Genomic DNA, 20588 nt, shown 5'->3' on the forward strand with positions numbered 1-20588 from the left:
GTACTATACCTCTAAAGACCATCATCCAAGAAACACAAGCCTTTAAAACCAACTGAGATACGTGTCCTGTAACATACTGATCATTCAAACTTTCATAAATACTATCATTTCAGTACTACTATCTCCTAAAACCAACAGATTGAATCCATTCTTTCTTACCACATGTATTTATTGGTCTCTCAGGGTCGGTCTGTGCTTAGCTTTGACCTAGAGAAGGGTGAAAGTGCTTTAGGCATCAGCATTATTGGCTTGGAGACTGAAGGCGGTGGAGGTCATGGTATCTTCATACAGGAGATTCAGCCGGACTCTGTAGCACACAGGTATAAACTGACAAGCATGCAAGTTCAGTATAGCAAAACTTTACTGATTAGAATCGCATTATTGATTTGAAACCATTCTTTACCCCATTCTCCTGTCTTAGTGATGGACGTCTCCATGAGGCTGATCAGATTCTAGCAGTGAACGGCAAACTGTTTGAATCCTCGGTAACACAGGAACAAGCTGTCCAGATTCTTCAGGAAGCTGCTTCCGTGGTAACCTTAACTGTAGCCAGGGAACCAACCCCATCATTCAGCCCCCCACAGATGAGCCACACTCTTCTCAAAAATCTCTCTGGCCTTGATAGACAATTCAGTGTAAGGCTTGTTTTTTTTATCCTTATTATATCTCTTGAATTTCCCAGAATGTGTAAAATCTGATGAGCCTCATATTTTGCTTCATATCTTATATTGTATCTTATACTTATGCCTTATAGCTGCCTCACTTTGACATGCAGCTTATCCACAGTAATTTGATTACATTACCACAAGTGCAGGACATCTAACATTTTAAATGTTATACATTAGCTTTTTTTATGTGAGGTTGTTAGGATTGGTCTTTGCTGTGAAAGCAGTGTCTCGTGTGACTGTACTCTACTGAAAGATTTCCTGGTAATGGTGGAAGTCTATTGAGATAAAATGCAGCCTTCACCTATTATAATACAGTACTGTTCAAAAGTTTGGATTTGGTAAGATTTTTAAATATTTTTGAAAGAAGTCTCTTATGCTCAGCAAGGCTGCATTTATTTGATCAAAAATACAGTAAAAACAGCCATGTTTTTAAATATTATTATACTTTAAAATAACTTTTTTTATTTGAAAATATTTTTTAAAATGTAATTTATTTATAATGGCAAAGCTAATTTCTCAGCAGGCGTTGCTCCAGTCTTCAGTGTTACATGATCCTTCACAAAAGAACAGCATTAATTTGAAACAGAATTGTTTTGTAACAATGTAAAAGCCTGAAGTTCTGAGGAAATCTGAGATTCAAAATGTAATTTACCTAAACAGAAAGTTTTAGGTTTTTAGGGAAAAAAGAAAGAATCTTGTCAAATGTCCAATTAGACAAATGTGTGTTGTCTTTAGCAGTAACTTTAAAATATCTTGTATTTTACAATATTTGGTGGCCAAAACAGTGGTTTGGTATTGCTATACATTTTTGCTGATTTATGAAATGTTTTGTTTAATTTTTTTCACTGTTTAAATTAGCTTAAACATCTCAGGTTACAGCTGGTTTCCTGATAAGGGTAACAAGACACTGCATCGTAAAGTTAACGCTATGGGAACGCTCCTCATGAGCCGGTGTCTGAAGCATGTGTGTTACACGCCAAATTTTGATTGGTTACCGTAGCCAGGTGACTCGCCAGCAGAATATATATAACGGCACCTAGAAAGAACATCATCAGCTTCACTTGTCTGCAGGCATGCTGGAAGTATGCAGTGTCTTGTTCCCCTTCTCAGAGAACCATGGTTACCGCCCTAACATGACGTTCTCTTTCGAAGTGGAACTCAACACTGCATCATGGAGTCGAGGCTATGTGAACGAAATAACCCCTGCCTAAATGCCTGCTCACTGTGCTGTGAAATCACCAGCGAGCTAAGCTGTAGACAAAGATTGCCATACTGCGAACCTAGTGACCCAGAACTAACAACCTGAGGCAACATCCCCAGCTCAATACCACCCATATTATATGATCTGTATGACCCAGGGGTAGAACTGACTAGGTAGATCACAGCCTCACTGTGGCTGCCAACCAAAGAGGAGGCCAAGACTAGAGGACTGCCACCCAGATCCTTAGTCATTAGTTCCAGAGGGACAACCTACTCCCAGGGAGCAAAGTATTAAGCAGCCCGTCTTAAGGACCTGTAGAGGCCTCAAGAGAGAACACCATTCTCTCAACTGTCTGCTCTACCTAAGAAACATGGCAATGCTCTTTGGGGAGATCTGGGGAAAGAGTATTGGGAAGAAGCGCCACATCCAGCTTCACCCACTTTGCTCTCTATCACCGATCATTACAGAGACGTGGCGTGACTGCCCAACCTCTTCTGAGGACCGAAAAACTTTGCTGCCGAACCTCCAGGAAAGCATTCTATCTGATAACAGGTCTTCAAGAGAACTTGTCGACGTAAAGTTGTTCGACTATACGAAGAGGGGAGACTCCGACTGAAGAGGGGGATATATCGCTTAAACCCGCCGACTTAACCTTCGTCTCTCTGAAATTCTGGATCACTGCCTTGCCAGCGGTGCCAAAAAGCCCAGTAGGCATCACAGGGGCATCAAGGAAAAAAGCTCTATCTTTCTTCTTGCTTCAATGGCAGAGTTAGAGCCTTGTATGAGGACCTGGGGCAGCCGCACATATCCGTGTTCAGCGAGCCCCTTAGCATTGGCATGTCTCCTAAACTTCGACATTCTTCATTCTTTTATTTTTTTCACACCAAGCCACTAACACAGAGATCACACCTACAGAGAAACAAACATTTCTAGGTGCCCTTATGCTTTTATTGTAGGATGATATCTTTGTATGTCAGTTCTGCAGCACTTTGGTCAGCACTCATGTTGCTTTTAAGCGCTATATAAATAAACTTGCGACCTGCAACGCCACCTGACTGTGATAGCCAATCAAAATTGGCATGTAACACACATGCTTCAGACACCGGCTCATGAGGAGCATTTCCATAGTGTCAACTCTAGAGCTGGGACAATAAATAGATGTAAAAATGTTGAAGCGAATTACACGGGCGTTTGCAGTGGGCTGTTTACATTAATCTTGCGTCATAAAAGCATTCTGAGGTGCCAGTACATTGTCAGACTCAGACGAACATACGAGCGCTCTTCTTCATGAGCATTTGAGCATGCAGTTAAAAACTAGCCTAAATCCTAACCCTAACCCTAATATCATTATCAATCCATGAATCGTGATGCATCGATATATTGTCCCAGCCCTAGTCAACTCCATGACGCAGTGTTGGGTTCCACTTCGAAAGGGAATCAATAATAGGCTGTTGACGGCAGGTTCCATTGTGACAACCTACACAATATAGCGTGACATGCACCGCTAATGAGGAACTCAAGGTCAACATGTGTTAAATGAATTGTATATGTTTTCCTGGGCAACAAAGGTGTAAATGTTCAAGTTTTTTGCTTTTTGTAGCTATATCTAAAGTATTTGCCTATACAGACAATGACTTATATTTAAATTTGGTTCCACAGCCTCGACAAATTCATCACATTGAGTTGCAGAATGACGGATCGGGTCTAGGCTTTGGCATTGTTGGAGGGAAGAGTACTGGCACCATGGTTAAAACCATCCTAACTGATGGTGTAGCTGGAAGGGTATGAGAGAATTGTCATGGATACACATACACTAGAATTTATGACATTACTTGGATTATACAAACAGATTCAAATTAAAAGGAGTGGCCAAATCCTTTGATGTGTGTTTGTGTTTGTACACACAGGATGGGAGATTGCGTAGCGGTGATCTTCTCCTCAGAATTGGTGATGTGGACGTGTCCACCATGGGCAGTGAGGAAGTGGCACGTGAGCTCCGTCTGGCTGGTTCCCATGTGAGACTTATCATTGCCAGGGAAACCACTCATTGTGACCTCTCACCTACTATCGCCCAGCAACAGGACACTCAGAAGAAACAGGTGCAAAATGCTTCTGATCTTGATTGTGTGTCTATGCATCTATATGTAAATTTGGTTTCACTTTTTAATGATGGTCCCTTTAGCACATTCTGTTGACTGTAAGTAACATTGCACCTACATGTCTGCTATCTCTCATTAGAGTATTGATAGAGTATTAGTAGATTGGAAGGGTTGGGATTAGAATAAGTTGATATGTAGTTACAAAGTTACTTTAGTCAGTAGAATGTCTGTTGGGGGACCATCACAATAAAGATTTAGCAGATATTAAGCAGACAGTCTACTAATACTCTAATGAGAGTTAGTAGACATGTAGTTGCAAAGTTACTTATAGTCAACAGAATGTTCAAAAGGGACCATCAAAATAAAGTGTTACCGTAATTTTGATATTAACAGAAAAGCTCACCCAAAAAAATTAAGTTTTGTTATCATTTACTCTTTGTAAATGATTTACTTTTGTTATCATTACCTTCATGTCTTTCGTAACCTGTTTAATGTTCATTCTTCCATGGAACCCAACAAATTTGAGGAAATTGCAAACAGTTCCTCCCACATTTATGGTGCTTTTATGGTATTTTTGTCTTTTTTTAAAGCTTGTCAGGTCACTCTGAACTGTCATTGTATGGAAAAGAGTTGCATAACAATCCTTAATTCTCTTGTGTTTTACAACAAAAAAAAAAGCATACAGGTTTGGAACAATATGAAGATAAACAAAAGATGGCAAATTTTAAATTCAAACCTAATTAAATTAGAACTATTCCTTTAACACTCTCAGACACTCCGTTGTGATAAAATCACAACACGTGTTGATCGAAATTGACATTAAATCAATGTAATCTGTAGAGAGAGATATAGTTTTTGTAGTAAAATTTTAAATTCAATCACACTTTGTAGGTCCTTTATCTTGATTACATATTATTATAAATCACACTGTATTATGTCTTTAAAAATACAAATTTGATGAGCCAATAATAAATGAAACATTATCCTTATACAGGATTTAGCAGAGCAAAAGGGAAAAGAGTTTAGTGTCAGATTCAATGACAACAAAAATGGTTTGGGCATCAACATCTCCAGATCTGTGGAAAACCTGGACAAAGGTATGATTTCTTACTTTTTTCTTTCAGCAAAATGAGAGATTATTTTCCCATTCGGTCTAAGAATGTTAAACGTGAAACATTAAATGAACAATGGGTGTTTTAGGAGCCAGTGGGTTTGAAGTAAAGAGCATACTGAAAGGACGTGCAGTGGACCAGGATGGACAAATTCCCAATGGAGATCACATCATTGCTGTGAGTTACAAAATTAAATATTTATTTTATATTTATTTATTTATTGATTTTACATATTTTTATATATTTTTACTTTCCTTGTGTGTGCATGTGGAGTACAGTAGTTCTAATGGTTTTAAGCAATATATTTCTTTTTTATTGATTTTTAAAATTATGCAATTACTAATCCTGTTGTTGCTGGTTTTGTTTGTGTGGGAGTACTGTGTGATGGGATGTTTGCATTGTAGTGTTTGTTTTTAGGCTAAATGGTGGCACTTGCTTGATTTGTTTGTATTTTTGTTAATATGTCATTAGTCCAACCCTCATGTTCTGTTTGGGGTCTCAGAGATCTTGAAAAAATACTTAATACTGAAGTGTTAGATTAATAATTCATGACTTTTCTAATGAGAGCTTATTATAAAGAGAACTTCAACACATTTCAAACGTCCCATAACACATTTCAAACGTCTTCGATGATTTTTTGTATATGTGAGGTTTTAGAGACCTCACATATGAAACATAATTTAATGACTTTTCACATGATGATTTGTCCAAAGGCCTTAATAATAATAATAATAATAATAATAATAATAAAAATATATGACATCCACAGTGTGTAAGGTAGTACAACTAAATCTCTTTTATTGAATTCAAAAGGTTTTAATTATTTTGCTACATATAAAGGTATTTTAAAGATTTTGAAGTGTCAAAAGGTCATTCGGTTTAACCGTCCAAAGGCCAATACAGCCATTTCATTTGTGATTAAAATATCATAAAATATAATAAATGTATATATTTTTTATTCTGGCATGATTTTATAACATCATATATCAACATAGTGCAAAATGGTATTAAAATTATTTGTAGAAGTCGTTGCTTTGTTATGAGAAAGAATGTCTGGAAAAATGAATTTCATTGATGCCATTTGGAGTAACTAATAAGGGACGTTTTTTCAATCAAGTCATTATCAATATCAATATCATGTCACAGGATGTGACAGCATTCAAACTCCTGCAAAGCACCACATGGTCGTGAAGCAAAGTAACTAACTCGCTCTTAACTATTTGAAAAATAAATTTTTTTACTTGCTCATACACATGTCCCGAAACATCAGGTCATTCAGTACAACCGCTATAAAACATGGAAAATGTTGTAATATTTTAAAAACTTTTTTGGTGACAAATTTTGTCCATCTTGTAAAAAATGACAAAAGCAGTGTAAATTGATTATAAATAAACACATAATCTCATTGTTAACACTTAATAAAACTTTAAAATGAATTATATCTCCATTATGTTTTTGTTTTTTTTACACTTTTAAAAACCTTTTTCGTCAATGACCCATAAATACACTTATGTCAGTTGTTTATTGTAATTTCCTTTATTGTATTTTTCTACATATGTGTTTTGCCAAAGTCAAATTGACCACAAACAATGTTAGTACAATGTGTACTAGACACATTTCTGAAAAATTCATGCTTTCTTTGTGGTAAAACAGAGGGATAAAGCATCTAGGCATGGGCAGATCATTCCTGAAGTATCAATATTTTCAATATGAAAATCAATGCTTTGAAGTGAAAAAATGAACAGTGTTAGCAAATGGTTGTTTGAGATCGGGACTATTTATCTTAACACAGAGAAATGCTGAAAGACATAAGCACAGACATCATCTGGAGCTATTTCACACTAAATAAAGATGAAGCTAAATGTGACGCTATAATAAAAATGTGATATTATAATGGATTTTTGTTGAAAAAAAGTTACAAGATTGAAGAGTTCTATAATTGTTATTAATGATAAACTAAAACAGAAGCCTGATCATTAGCAGTTTAGACCCATTAAATGATAAAGGATGGCTGTCAAATATAATGTAAAATGGCTATAATTACCCTTTTTATCTTCAAAAGTTGCAGATATTTTCCATTTAATATCGGCATTATTGGCCTTATAGTACTTGATATCTGATTGAACAGAAAATAAGTGGTATTGCCCATCTCTAAAGGCTACAGTATTAACTGTCCTCTGGGTTTTGATTAGGTCAGTGGAACTTATTAAAAGACAGGAAAATGTGAGGTTAAAGTTAAAGAACAAGAGGGATAAGAACAATTTCAATAAAACTGTGTATGTGTGTGTTCATTCAGGTGAATGGGCAGAGACAGCATGACTGCAGTAAAAAGAAAGTGGAGGAGATTCTGCACAAGACTGGCCAACAAGTGGAGATCGCTCTTCTGAGAAAGGGCTCACCATATGAAACACAAACAGTCCCCACCATGTCCATAATCTCCCAGAGACCCTTAACCCCTCTGGGTCTCCATCCCCCTCCACTGCCTCCATGTCAACCAGAGCCAAAGCCAGTTCTGCCCCTAGGGAAAGTTTTCTATACTGAACGCCGGGACCTCAACTTCAACAGAGAGTGCTGTTAGTGAAACTCTTGTCACTTCAGTTTATTTACACTCATTCACACTGTGTTTGATTCATGAGTTCTGTTTCACTTTGGCCCATTCTCTGTGTGAAGTCTCAGTCTAACTTTGTGGCCCTGCTTTGATTCTAATAACAGCTTCTGTTTCTGTTTGCTCTTTCTATGACCTCAGTTGAGTCAAGGCAAGCCTGTTATTTAGAGTTTAAGATGGAGAATAGAAACCACCGGTCCTCCTGTAAAAACAGAACACATTGTGTATTCTAAGTTATTTAAAATGTAATGCCTATGGATTAATTGATTATCACTCATTTTGACTTGTACCTCAGATCTCTTAGTACACTGGTAAAACATCTACTATAATATACTGAAATATTTGCTATTTAAGCATTGCTTGCAAAAAAAAAAAAAAAAGAAAAAAGAATACTTTCTGTATTTTTGAAGGGGTTTTAATACAGAAAGATGCTTTTTGTAGGCACAAGCTGTAATTCTGGCATTTAGCAGCAGACACAAATCATGCAAACCATGCAAATCAGTTAAACTCTTACCAAGTTAACTTGTGTTTAATGTAGTCTAGGATATATTTTCTTTTATATTACATAGTTTTGTTCTTGTTGGCAATGTCTAATCAGCATCTTAGCTCGGCATCGTTAATAGTTTCTACCAAGTAACAGATAAATTCTTTTATTCCAAAATACTGTTGCTTAATTGTATGAATTTGACATAAAGAAGGTATGGCAAGAATTTTATCCTCGGTTTTAGAAGTTGAACCTTAAAAGATAAACATATTCATTGTGCTATCCTACAACCCGAATTCCAGAAATGTTGGGACGTTTTTTAAATTTGAATAAAATGAAAGCTAAAAGACTTTCAAATCAATATTTTATTCACAATAGAACATAGATAACATAACAAATGTTTAAAGGGAGAAATTTTGCACTTTTATCCACTAAATGAGCTCATTTCAAATTTGATGCCTGCTGGAGGTCTCAAAAAAGTTGGCACGGGGGCAACAAATGACTGAAAAAGCAAGAAATTTTGAAAAGATTCAGCTGGGAGAACGTCTAGCAACTAATTAAGTTAATTGATATCAGGTCTGTAACATGATATAAAAGGGATGTCTTGGAGAGGCAGTCTCTCAGAAGTAAAGATGGGCAGAGGCTCTCCAATCTGTGAAAGAGTGCTTAAAAAGATTGTGGAATACTTTAAAAACAATGTTCCTCAACGTCAAATTGCAAAGGCTTTGCAAATCTCATCATCTACAGTGCATAACATCATCAAAAGATTCAGACAAACTGGAGAAATCTCTGTGCGTAAGGGACAAGGCCGAAGACCTTTATTGGATGCCCGTGGTCTTCGGGCCCTCGGACGACATTGCATCACTCATCAGCATGATTGTGTCAATGACATTACTAAATAGGCCCAGGAATACTTCCAGAAAACACTGTTGGTAAACACAATCCACCGTGCCATCTGCAGATGCCAACTAAAGCTCTATCATGCAAAAAGGAAGCCATATGTGAACATGGTCCAGAAGCGCCATCGTGTCCTGTGGGCCAAGGCTCATTTAAAATGGACTGTTTGAAAGTGGAAAAGTGTTCTATGGTCAGACGAGTCCAAATTTGACATTCTTGTTGGAAATCACGGACGCCGTGTCCTCCGGGCTAAAGAGGAGGGAGACCTTCCAGCGTGTTATCAGCGTTCAGTTTAAAAGCCAGCGGTATGGGCAGCTTGCATGTTTTGGAAGGCACTATGAATGCTGAAAGGTATATAAAGGTTTATAGGCCTTCTATTTCAGAGAAGGCCTTGTGTATTTCAGCAGGACAATGTAAAATCACATACTGCAGCTATTGCATGGCTTCATCGTAGAAGAGTCCGGGTGCTAAATTGGCCTGCCTGCAATCCAGATCTTTCACCTATAGAGAACATTTGGCGCATCATTAAACAAAAGACGACCATGAACTCTTCAGCAGCTGGAAACCTATATCAGGTAAGAATGGGATCAAATTCCAACACCAAAACTCCAGAAACTCATAACCTCGATGCCCAGTCGTCTTCAAACTGTTTTGAAAAGAAGAGGAGATGCTACACCATGGTAAACATGCCTCCGTCCCAACTATTTTGAGACCTGTAGCAGGCATCAAATTTGAAATGAGCTCATTTTGTCCATAAAACTGTAAAATTTCTCCCTTTAAACATTTGTTATGTTATCTATGTTCTATTGTGAATAAAATATTGGCTCATGTGATTTGAAAGTCTTTTAGTTTTCATTTTTTTCAAATTTAAAAAACGTCCCAACATTTCTGGAATTTGGCTTGTAACTGTGCATCAATATATTGTTAGCATTTTATTATTTAGATTTACAATTTTTCCCTGCTGTCTGTTCAATGTAATTGACGACATGTTGCAAAAAAAGAAGTACTGTCCATAGACATCATGTAACTGACATGATGAAAACATGCATTGTCTTTGGAAATTTAGTCTGTTCTCCACAGTCATCTTGTAATTTATTTATTAGCTGTGTGACACTTTGAAATTTTGTTTCAGTTTGTAAATTGTCTGATGAAGAGGAGAAAACATTGAAGGAGAAGTGGCAAAGCAAACTGGGTCCTCAAAATGAAGTGATGGTGCGTCTCATTTGTATTCTCTCCTGTTTAGCTGACAGTTATTTTCTACAGCTGAGATTTGTGAGTGTGTCTCCGCATATATATATGTTCAGTATCTATCTATCTATCTATCTATCTATCTATCTATCCATGCTAATGTGTTTATACTGTATTTACATTGTATTACGTATGTGTGCAGGTGGCCCAGGTACAGAAATTCATTGAGAGCGGTGGTCTTGGTGTGAGTTTGGAGGCTAAAGATGGTCATCACTATATCTGCTCTATACTGCCAGAGGGTCCGATGGGACAGACAGGAATCATACGGCCTGGAGACGAACTGATAGAGGTTCACTTTATATTATAATTAAAAGGGGATGTCCGCATAGTCATGTAGAAAATCTCACATCATTTTACCAATACAAACACTATAGAATTTATATACCTGAAAAAAAAATAATCTACTGGATATTTGGTTACACTTCAAAGTCAAACAAGCATTACACACAGATAATACTGTTGTTTATAGATTACGCTGTTGTAATCCCTTATCATAAACCCTGCTAACACATGCATGCATAATGACCAAAAGTGCTCATCTTTCTTTCTGCATTCTGTTTTTTATGCATAGGACTTTATTCGATGCTGACTGCACATGAATATCAATCATAACAGCTGCTTAAAAAGAGCCCTTCCTGTCAGTAGAAAAGCCCAGAGGATCAGTTCAGCAGAATAAGCGAGTTGATGTGTTTGTTCTTTCTGTAGGTGAACGGGTTCTCTCTGATTGGTGAGACGCACAAGGAAGTTGTGAGCTTGCTTAAGGAACTTCCTGTGAATGTTTGTGTGGTTTGCAGTCGTCTCATCCCAACCACAGTCAGTGAGGAAGACGATGATGATGATGTACAACTCACCCTCAAGGAGCTACTAGCAGAATTTAATGAAAAGGTTTGCTTGTGCAACGCATTGCTCTTGTGAAAAAGAAAGTGCGCTTAATTGTACTGAATGTGCACTTGTAGTGTACTTCAAATCTTAAAAGTACATTTTTAAAAAACTGTTCTTGCAAATAAAAGGCCACTTAAGTACTTAAAGAGAGTACATTTTCATGACCAGGTTTCCTAAAGGGTTAGTTCACCCAAAAATGGAAATTATGTCATTTATTACTCACCCTCATGTCGTTCCACACCCATAAGATCTTCGTTCATCTTCGGAACACAAATTAAGATATTTTGGATAAAATCCGATGGCTCAGTGAGGCCTGCACTGCCAGCAAGATCATTCCCTTTTTCAATGCCCAGAAAGGTACTAAAAACATATTTAAAACAGTTCATGTGAGTACAGTGGTTCAACCTTAATATTATAAAGCGACTAGAATACTTTTTGTGCGCCAAAAAAAACAAATTAATGACTTTAATCAACAATATCTAGTAATGGGCGATTTCAAAACACTGCTTCATGAAGCTTCGAAGCTTTACGAATCTTTTGTATCGAATAGGTGGTTCAGAGTGCCAAAATCACGTGATTTCAGTAAACGAGGCTTCATTACGTCATAGGTGTTTCGAAACTTCAATAGTTCACGTGACTTTGGCAGTTTGATACGTGCTCCGAACCACTGATTCGTATAAATGGATACAATAGTCAGTTTTTAAATAAGCAAACGTGATTTCACTTATATTTCATTGCAAAATAATACTGATTTGTCCACTTTTTCTTACAGGCCGGGCAGAACACATTTGGGAGCCGGAAGACAGAGGCTCCTGTGCTATCTCATCAGGCCATGTGGGAGAATGAGATTCAAGTCTATGAGCTGCAGAAAGGCGATTCTGGCCTGGGATTCAGTATACTAGACTACCAGGTATGTGTGTGTTTATATACCAGTACCACAATGACAAGAGAGCAGCAGAGTATGAGCTCCACATCACTTGGTTTGGGGAGTCCCAGTTGGTTTGAACTACTTCTACAACATGGCAGCAGTGTCTCCTAATTTATTACTATTCTTCTCTTTCTCTCTTACGCTGTCACTTTCTGGAACTCTCTCAGGACCCCATGAACCCAGGGCATACTGTGATAGTGATCCGCTCTCTTGTAGCAGGCGGTTTGGCAGAGAGAGATGGCCGCTTGTTGCCAGGCGACCGGTTGATGTTCGTGAACGGGACTGACTTGAGCCACGCAAGTCTGGCTCAGGCTGTTCATGTCCTGAAAAGCACTGCTTTGGGCACTGTACGCATTGGAGTTACCAAACCCTTACCAGTAAGTATCTCCATTCACTTAACAATCAGTACCATTCACAAGCCAGACAGCAATAATCACAACCTTGAGCAGTGTAGGAGAAACCTAGAATCCAAGATATTTTATGTCTATGAAGGTTCTGAGCACTGATCTATATAAATATTGTATAAATCAGTGGTTCTGAGTCATCTAGATCATCATAGAATGCCAAGTAAAGTTTTATTAAGAGAATTCAATCTGACATGTATAATTTGCAGCACAATACGTATATTCGTCATTTATCAGTGACTAATGGCTTCTTTGATGCCTGAATGAGTATAAAGTATAAGTATAAAAGTATATTAAACTACAATTTCTTCAGCTACAGGCACTTTTATGTCCAAGAGGTTGAACTTGAGTTTTATTATTCTGTGAAACGTTTTACCATACCTTCATTATGTGTTTTTGCTATTTTTCAAATGCCTTTTACACAGACTTTCATAAAAATCCATCATACAAAATATTAATTATTACTTTTTTAAAACTGTGATAACAAAAAGAGAAATGGACATAAATCATTTAAAAATATGTGAAAAAGCATTTAGTGATTTATTTATTTATTTTTTACACAAATTATATCTGTCCATCAGTTGTGGAGTCATGTAATTAGTTTTACAATAATAATAGTTTTATTATAAGTTTAATAATATACAATAGTTATGTTAGTATACTTTTTTAAAAAGTTACTGTACTTGTATGTGAAGAAAAATCAAGTTTATTCTTACTTGATATCAAAATATATTATTATTTATTGTTATTATTAATTATTATTATTAATAGTTTCCAATCTAGCTGTAATTAGTGTGAAACCTTTTCATTTTATTTAATTGTGTGTATTTATTTAAATGTATTTAGAATACATAAAGTGCTAGCTATGAAATTCCCAAGACAAAGTATTCAGTCCTTATATTCTTATTCAAAAATATTTAAAATGTCGTCATCATCATCATCATCATCATCATCATCATCACTTCCACCATAGAATGAATGGTAATTTGTGATTTTTGCAGAAATGACTTCATTCACCATTCAGGAAAATATTTTCCTACAGTGCATGTGTATGGACATTGATAAAGACTATTAAAATTGTCTTTTATGTGAGTTTAATTTCTAAAAGATCCAAAGTGCCCACAAAAGAAGCACTCTATTATGTACTGAACATTTTCTTATTTGTTTTAGAATATCACAGTGTTGCCTGTGTCATCTTGTATATTTCAAGTCAGTTTAGTGTTTATGATCTGAGCTCTGGGTATTTTTTTAGAGTATTATTAGTCTAGATCTACTTTAATCTGGTGGTGGTCTTTGTTTTTAGACTCTCTTTTGTGAACCGGGTCTCAGTAACTGTGGCTCATGAGTCTCTGGTTACTGGAATCTTTCAATAATTAATGTCTCTTGAATTCTAACACCAGCCTCCTAAAACAAGAGGTGCGTTTGTGTTTATGTGTCCTGTGGCTTAGCTAGTCCTGGGGAAACATCTTTTCTGTTTCTTATTGGAGTTAAGAGTCTGCGGAGTGCATATGTGATTGTATCCAGGCAGAGAGTTGAGTGGGACAAGAGTTTTGAGTGGGAGATTTAATATAGCCTTGTCATTGACAGGAAAATGACACCCAGGACACAGAAGCTGATGTAACAGGCAACTGCCACTCAGAACATAACAACCAGCACGGCACTTTGCAGGTGGGCTACATACTTGCTTTACCTGTTATAATACTAATGTGATCTGTTTTGTAACAGTTCTGTGGTGTCATAACATCTGACCAACGTGAACCAGCTGCTTTTCACATTTGTTTTTCAAGCTTGGTAGATTTGTTGGTTGTTTAAAGCAAAAGTCTAAAGTTTAGATTTCCCACTTCAAAATGATAGACTATTGTGGTGTCCCACAGCAGTTGATTTTGTAAACAGTGGTTGTTTTGAATTAGTTGCACTTATGTAAGCAGTTAGTAGGCCAAAGAGAAAGTTTTTTTTTTTCCACTGACCTAATTTAGTATGGTCATTCTAGCTGCCAGGGTTTAACTGGGGAGGATATTTGTTGACAGGATTTGTGTGACATCATCTCTTATTCACATGATGGTTTTGGTTTACTCAAGAAGTACGTAGCATTTGCCGTCTGATTGGCTTGCCTTGTTGAGAGCACATTATGAAAATTTTTTTATTGACTGTGAAACTTTTTGCTACTTCTGCTAATGGTGAACAAATTGTTTGTTGTATTTATTATCTATTTTGCAGTATTTGTATTATAAAATCTTTTTCTTCCCATAAAAAAAAGATACTTTGGCCACCTTTTTCTTACACATTGGTGAGAAACACTGCAGGTAATTCCACTTAAGTGTGTCACCACATGGAGTTCTGGGGGGAACAGTCATTAGAATAAGTGCAATATTTATAATAAACTATCAATATTCTTAGAGATTAATAATGCTTTATTTATCATTTCTACATCTACTAATACATTTTTAACATTTCAAGTTGTATTAATTAGCCTAGTTAATGTATTATGAACAAGCATGAATTAAAAATGAACAATCATATATTTCTAAATTACATTACGCTAGATTAATAAAGGCTGTAAAAATGTTAATTGTTAGTTCATAAAACCTGACGCATTAACTAATTTTAACAAATTTAATCTTATTGTATATTGTCATTAAATTCTTACATCATTTATCATGTGCTAACATACAGTTCAAAAGTTTGGAGTCATTAAGATTTATTTTAAAGAAATACTTTTATTAAGAGAGTGTGCATTAAAGTCAAGTGACATTAAAGACATTTATAATGTTACAAAAAATATATATTTCAAATTATGTACTTTTGAACGTTCTATGCATCCTATTCATTATACATCCCGAAAAAGTTATCACAGTTTCAACAAAAAAAAAAAATATTAAGCAGCATAACTGTTTTTAACATTGATAATAATAATAAATGTTTTTTGAACACCAAATTAGCATATTAGAATGATTTCTGAAGGATCATGTGACACTGAAGACTGGAGTAATGATGCTGAAAATTCAGCTTTTCCATTACAGAAATAAATATTATTTTTAAATATATTAATATAGAAACCAGTTATTTTAAATTGTAATAATATTTCCCAACATTACTGTTTTTACTGTATTTTTTGAACAAATAAATGCAGCCTTGGTGAGCATAAGAATCTTCTTTCAAAAACATTAATAAATATCACTCAGTAGTGTATTTTTTCTACATTCATCTGAAAGAAATTTGTTTGTATTTTTCATTAAACAAGTTATTAAAATTATTAATTCAATAATCTATGAAATTATTAATCATAATGATTTATTACGTGTTTAAGCAATAATAGCTGTTTTATTTATTTGCTATATTTTGATCTAATAAATGCAGCCCTAGTGAGCATAAGAGACTTCTTTGGAAAACATTAAAAAAATCTCACAGACACCAAACTTTTGAATGGTAGTATATTTACTCACTAAATACATTTCACTTGCATTTGGCCCTTGTCAAGATGTCATTTTGGACCCTGGCTATGCTATATGTTTGATACATTTGAGCCAGGAACTGGATTTGGTAGAAGATTGTGAACATTAGAAAATTGCATTTCTTGTCTTGACAACAAGAAATGTATCTGACATCATCTGTTGACGACTTTTAAAAAAAAGTGCAAGAAATTGCTCATCAGAGGATTGTTCTTGTTGCTATGAATGTCATTCAGTCACACATTTGCTGGCACCGACTCGGCTGGGATGTCTCTTGAGATCTGGATGCCTGTGTACTAAATAAACACTTTCAATGCTGGAAATGAAGCATTGCTGAAGGACAGATGTTTAAAAGGGTTCTTAGCAGCTCCAGAGATTTTTTTTTTGCTTTCCGTTTACCGCATATGCAAAGAAAATAGGCCAATTTACTGAGTAAAGATGCCTGATGCTTTTCTCTGTTTATGTTCCAGACAAATTCCCACTGTCAGAACAGCAAGATGGAGGCTGATGCAAAAACCGTCTCCATCCCCACAAGTGGCTATGAGAGAAGCATAACTATAGTCAGGGGAAACTCCAGTCTGGGTATGTTAACCCTGTTCATTACACTCTTCCTGTCTGTCTTCTTATACATCCTCAGTATGTTTCACAGAGAAGTGAACTCTGTGAGAGACCTGTAAAACATGTGTTTGCATGTGTGTTTCGATGTTGTATATGTTTGTGTGTGGTGCAGCTCTTAAAACACATCTCACAAACCTTCCCAGATGAAACTACACATGCATTATATTATGTAGGGATGTAAAGTTTTGTATTAGTATATGATATGATGTTTTACATATCTTTTTTGCTAACTAGCATGTACTTTAGTTTGTATTTTTGTATGTATGGTTTTAAAGAGTAGTGATTTTTTTTTTTTTTTTTTTTTTTTTTTTTTTTCAGATGTTTTCAGTCGAGTCCAAATTTACACAATGCATTGCAGAGCTCAACAAAGTTGTTGTTTTTTTTTTGCTGGCCCTGTTGGGCTAGTAGTAAATTTGTACTTGCCCTACTGTTATTTTCCTGATACAATATTTATATTTACTTATCACACTGAAAAGTAAGATATTATTAAGTAGATATTATTAAAGGGTTAGTTCACCCAAAAATGAAAATTCTGTCATTTATTGCTCACACTCATGTCGTTCCACACCCATAAGACCTTCGTTCATCTTCAGAACACAAATTGAGATATTTTTGTTGAAATCCGATGGCTCCGTGAGGCCTACATAGGGAGCAATGACATTTCCTCTCTCAAGATCCATAAAGGCACTAAAAACATATTTAAATCAGCTCATGTGAGTATAATGGTTCAATATTAATATTATAAAGCAACGAGAATATTTTTGGTGCGCCAAAAAAAGCAAAATAACGACTTATTTAGTGATGGCCGATTTCAAAAAACTGAATCAGTGTATCGAATCATGATTCGGATCGTGTGTCAAACCGCCAAACTGCTGAAATCACGTGACTTTGGTGCTCCGAACTGCTGATTCGACGCGCTGATTCATAACGCTCCGAAGCTTCCTGAAGCAGTGTTTTGAAATCGGCCATCACTATATAAGTCGTTATTTTGGGGTTTTTTTGGCGCACCAAAAATATTCTTGTTGCTTTATAATATTAATATTGAACCACTGTACTCACATGAACTGATTTAAATATGTTTTTAGTACCTTTATGGATCTTGAGAGAGGAAATGTCATTGCTCCCTATGTAAGCCTCACTGAGCCATCAGATTTGAACAAAAATATCTTAATTTGCGTTCCGAAGATTAACGAAGGTCTTACGGGTGTGGAACGACATGAGGGTGAGTAATAAATGACATTTTCATTTTTGGGTGAACTAACCCTTTAAGATCAAATCTGAATATTAGAATGATGTGTCATGTGACACTGAACACTGGAGTAATGATGCTGAAAATTCAGCTTTGCCATCAAAGGAATAAATTACAGTCTTTAAAGCTGCTGTCCGTAACTTTTTTTGGTTAAAAATGATCCAAAATCAATTTTTTAACATGTACATAACCAGCCAGTGTTCAAAACTATCTTCTTACCTTAGCCCGATTCACAACGGTAAGCTTGTAATAATGTTTTATAATTCGGGTAGTACTGGTGGGTTTTTGCGGGAAATTCAAGCATGACGTCGTTTGTCTTTGTGTCATTGCGTCACGTCTGTTTACATAAAGAACGAGTCCCAGCTAGTAGGCTATATCGCATGTGAGGCAGATCATTTATAGCCTTTTCTCACAGCAGCTGCAATAAATAATAATTAAACTTATCATTTTGATGGCGGATTGTATGGTATGACAAATTAACATTAGTGATTAGACTGTAAAGAAACTGAAATCTACAGGTAAGGCTAATACACACTAAATACACAGTCACGCAATGCTAATGTTGTTAACATTAACAATTTGAGAACAAAGTATAACAATAATAATAATTTGCACAGTTTGACGTGATCCGATCTAAGTGATCGTTAGATTTAATCACCATTGGCAGCGCGATTTACTGTAATGCTTTTTTTTTCCTCAGTCAGAACAAAAGTGGCAGACATGTTACTTACTTGTTCAGATGACATTCTCCGGTGAAAATTCTTATTTTGGTCATACTTCAAGACTACAGTCTGTGATTCTGAAGTGCAGTATCCACACCGATGTGGTGATTGACTGCAAACATTAGATTCATCCGCGCTGAGGAGCCGTGCCGAGGCAAAATGCACGTAAAGATAATAATTCTGCAAACAACTGCAATTGCAGATTTCAAACAGAGATGGCGACAAAGAGGCAAAATTATGGACTGCAGCTTTAATATTTGTGAACCTGAACCACAAAACCAGTCATAAGTCGCACGGGTATATTTGTAGCAATAGCCAATACATTGTATGGGCCAAAATTATAGATTTTTCTTTTATGCCAAAAATCATTAGGATATTAAGTAAAGGTCATGTTCCAGGAAGATATTTTGTAAATTTCCTACCGTAAATATATCAAAAAATTATTTTTGTGAGTGGATATGTGTTGCTAAGGACTTAATTTGGACAACTTTAAAGGCGATTTTCTCAATATTTTGATTTTGATTTTTTTTGTACCCTCAAATAGTTGTATCTCGGCCAAATATTGTTCTAGCTTATTTATTCAGCTTTCAGATGAATTATAAATCTCAATTTAAAAAAATTGACACTTATGACTGGTTTTGTGGTCCAGGGTCACATATTAAAATAAAAAAGTTATTTTAAATAATATTGTAAATATATTTTATAATATTACTGTTTGTACTGTATTTTTGACCAAATAAATGCAGCGTAAAATTATGGCATACAGTGATTTGTTCAAATTTTCAGCACATTTTTACTAATGCATCTAAGATTTTCACAAATCAATCACTCACAATTTTAACAAAACTTTATCAATGTCAGCTCCATAACTTTACACTGGAGATGTATTTTAGCAGAAATTGCAACAATAATGTTGAATAAATCACAAAATACATGTAGGGTAAGTGTCAGTCCTGTCAGATGCCCTGAAGCTCTCACACTGGCCTCAGGCCATCCAAATTGTTGAGCCCTGCAGTGTGTTTATCCATATTATTGGCAAAATCATAAGGCTCAGTGAAGAATATAGAAGTCTTGATCTTTCTCTTTTTCTTTCTTTTTGATCAAGTATTTATTCCAATGAATATTCATCCAGTTTGACACAAAGCTCTGCATGAGTGTTATTTAATTCATCAATTCCAGCATCCCATTTCATCATATTTTTTTAAATTGATGTTACAGTCAGTTATTTATGAGTCAGTTGTTTATGTTGGATGATGGAATAGAGATCATAAATCGTGATGTGTTGTGTTTCTTATTGTGTGTCTTTTGTTCTGGTGTTCTCTTGTGTCATCTCTGTCCTGTGCTGTGCTTTACATGGTCAGATGTGCACTGCTGTAACTTGCGCACTATGATTGTACTGTAATTTGACTGTTCAGACAAGAAACCTGATAAATGGATGTTCAAAATAAAAACTTCAAAATCAATGAATCTCAAATTCTTTACGACCATAGTGTTGTCTCCATGTTTGGTGTGTGTTTCCTTGCATGTTAGCTCTCATGTCTGTTTATGTTGCATGTCTTCTCTCTTTGCATGGACTCCTAATTATTCATAAATCAGCTGCATATTATATGTAATATAGGCTTGCATGGTGCATTTTTCAAATTGAGAGCAATTTAGACAGATTTATAACAGCTAAAAAGAAGTACAAAGCCAACCAGTCACTTTACACCCACAGTGATGTCAACAGCATGGTTTGACGTTCATTATGTAGAAAATAAGCTCAGCTTAATAATCGTAAAATGAATTGTTGAAGGAACACGCTGTGATTTTAATACAACACTGAGTCAAAGCCACCACTTAATATGCCATGAAGGTGAGTGAGGGGCTTTAAGACCCTCTCAAACACACTGACTCTGCATGGTGCGCCGACACTTTCATTGCTTAGAAAAAATCTCACATTGCTTTGAATAAGAGAGTTTGAATCGGTAAGACAGACAGTTGAGGGGTTCATGGGGTATGGAAATGACAATTAGCGGATGATGA

At 35.8% G+C, this 20588-nt stretch overlaps 1 protein-coding gene across 1 annotated transcript in view; it reads left to right on the forward strand.

Annotated features, from left to right (window-relative positions):
* Positions 1-20588, forward strand: part of si:dkey-92j12.5 (multiple PDZ domain protein) — a 57477-nt gene that overhangs the window by 5739 nt on the left and 31150 nt on the right. The window contains exons 5-18 of the mRNA XM_051864340.1: positions 184-320; positions 422-635; positions 3529-3651; positions 3777-3968; positions 4963-5065; positions 5169-5257; positions 7377-7653; positions 10199-10278; positions 10457-10603; positions 11020-11199; positions 11969-12106; positions 12292-12501; positions 14116-14196; positions 16448-16559. Coding sequence (XP_051720300.1) covers positions 184-320; positions 422-635; positions 3529-3651; positions 3777-3968; positions 4963-5065; positions 5169-5257; positions 7377-7653; positions 10199-10278; positions 10457-10603; positions 11020-11199; positions 11969-12106; positions 12292-12501; positions 14116-14196; positions 16448-16559 — 2083 coding nt within the window. The remainder of the gene's footprint in view (positions 1-183; positions 321-421; positions 636-3528; positions 3652-3776; positions 3969-4962; positions 5066-5168; positions 5258-7376; positions 7654-10198; positions 10279-10456; positions 10604-11019; positions 11200-11968; positions 12107-12291; positions 12502-14115; positions 14197-16447; positions 16560-20588) is intronic.

This window comes from Ctenopharyngodon idella, chromosome 1 (genome assembly GCF_019924925.1).
Source record: "Ctenopharyngodon idella isolate HZGC_01 chromosome 1, HZGC01, whole genome shotgun sequence".
NCBI lineage: Eukaryota > Metazoa > Chordata > Actinopteri > Cypriniformes > Xenocyprididae > Ctenopharyngodon > Ctenopharyngodon idella.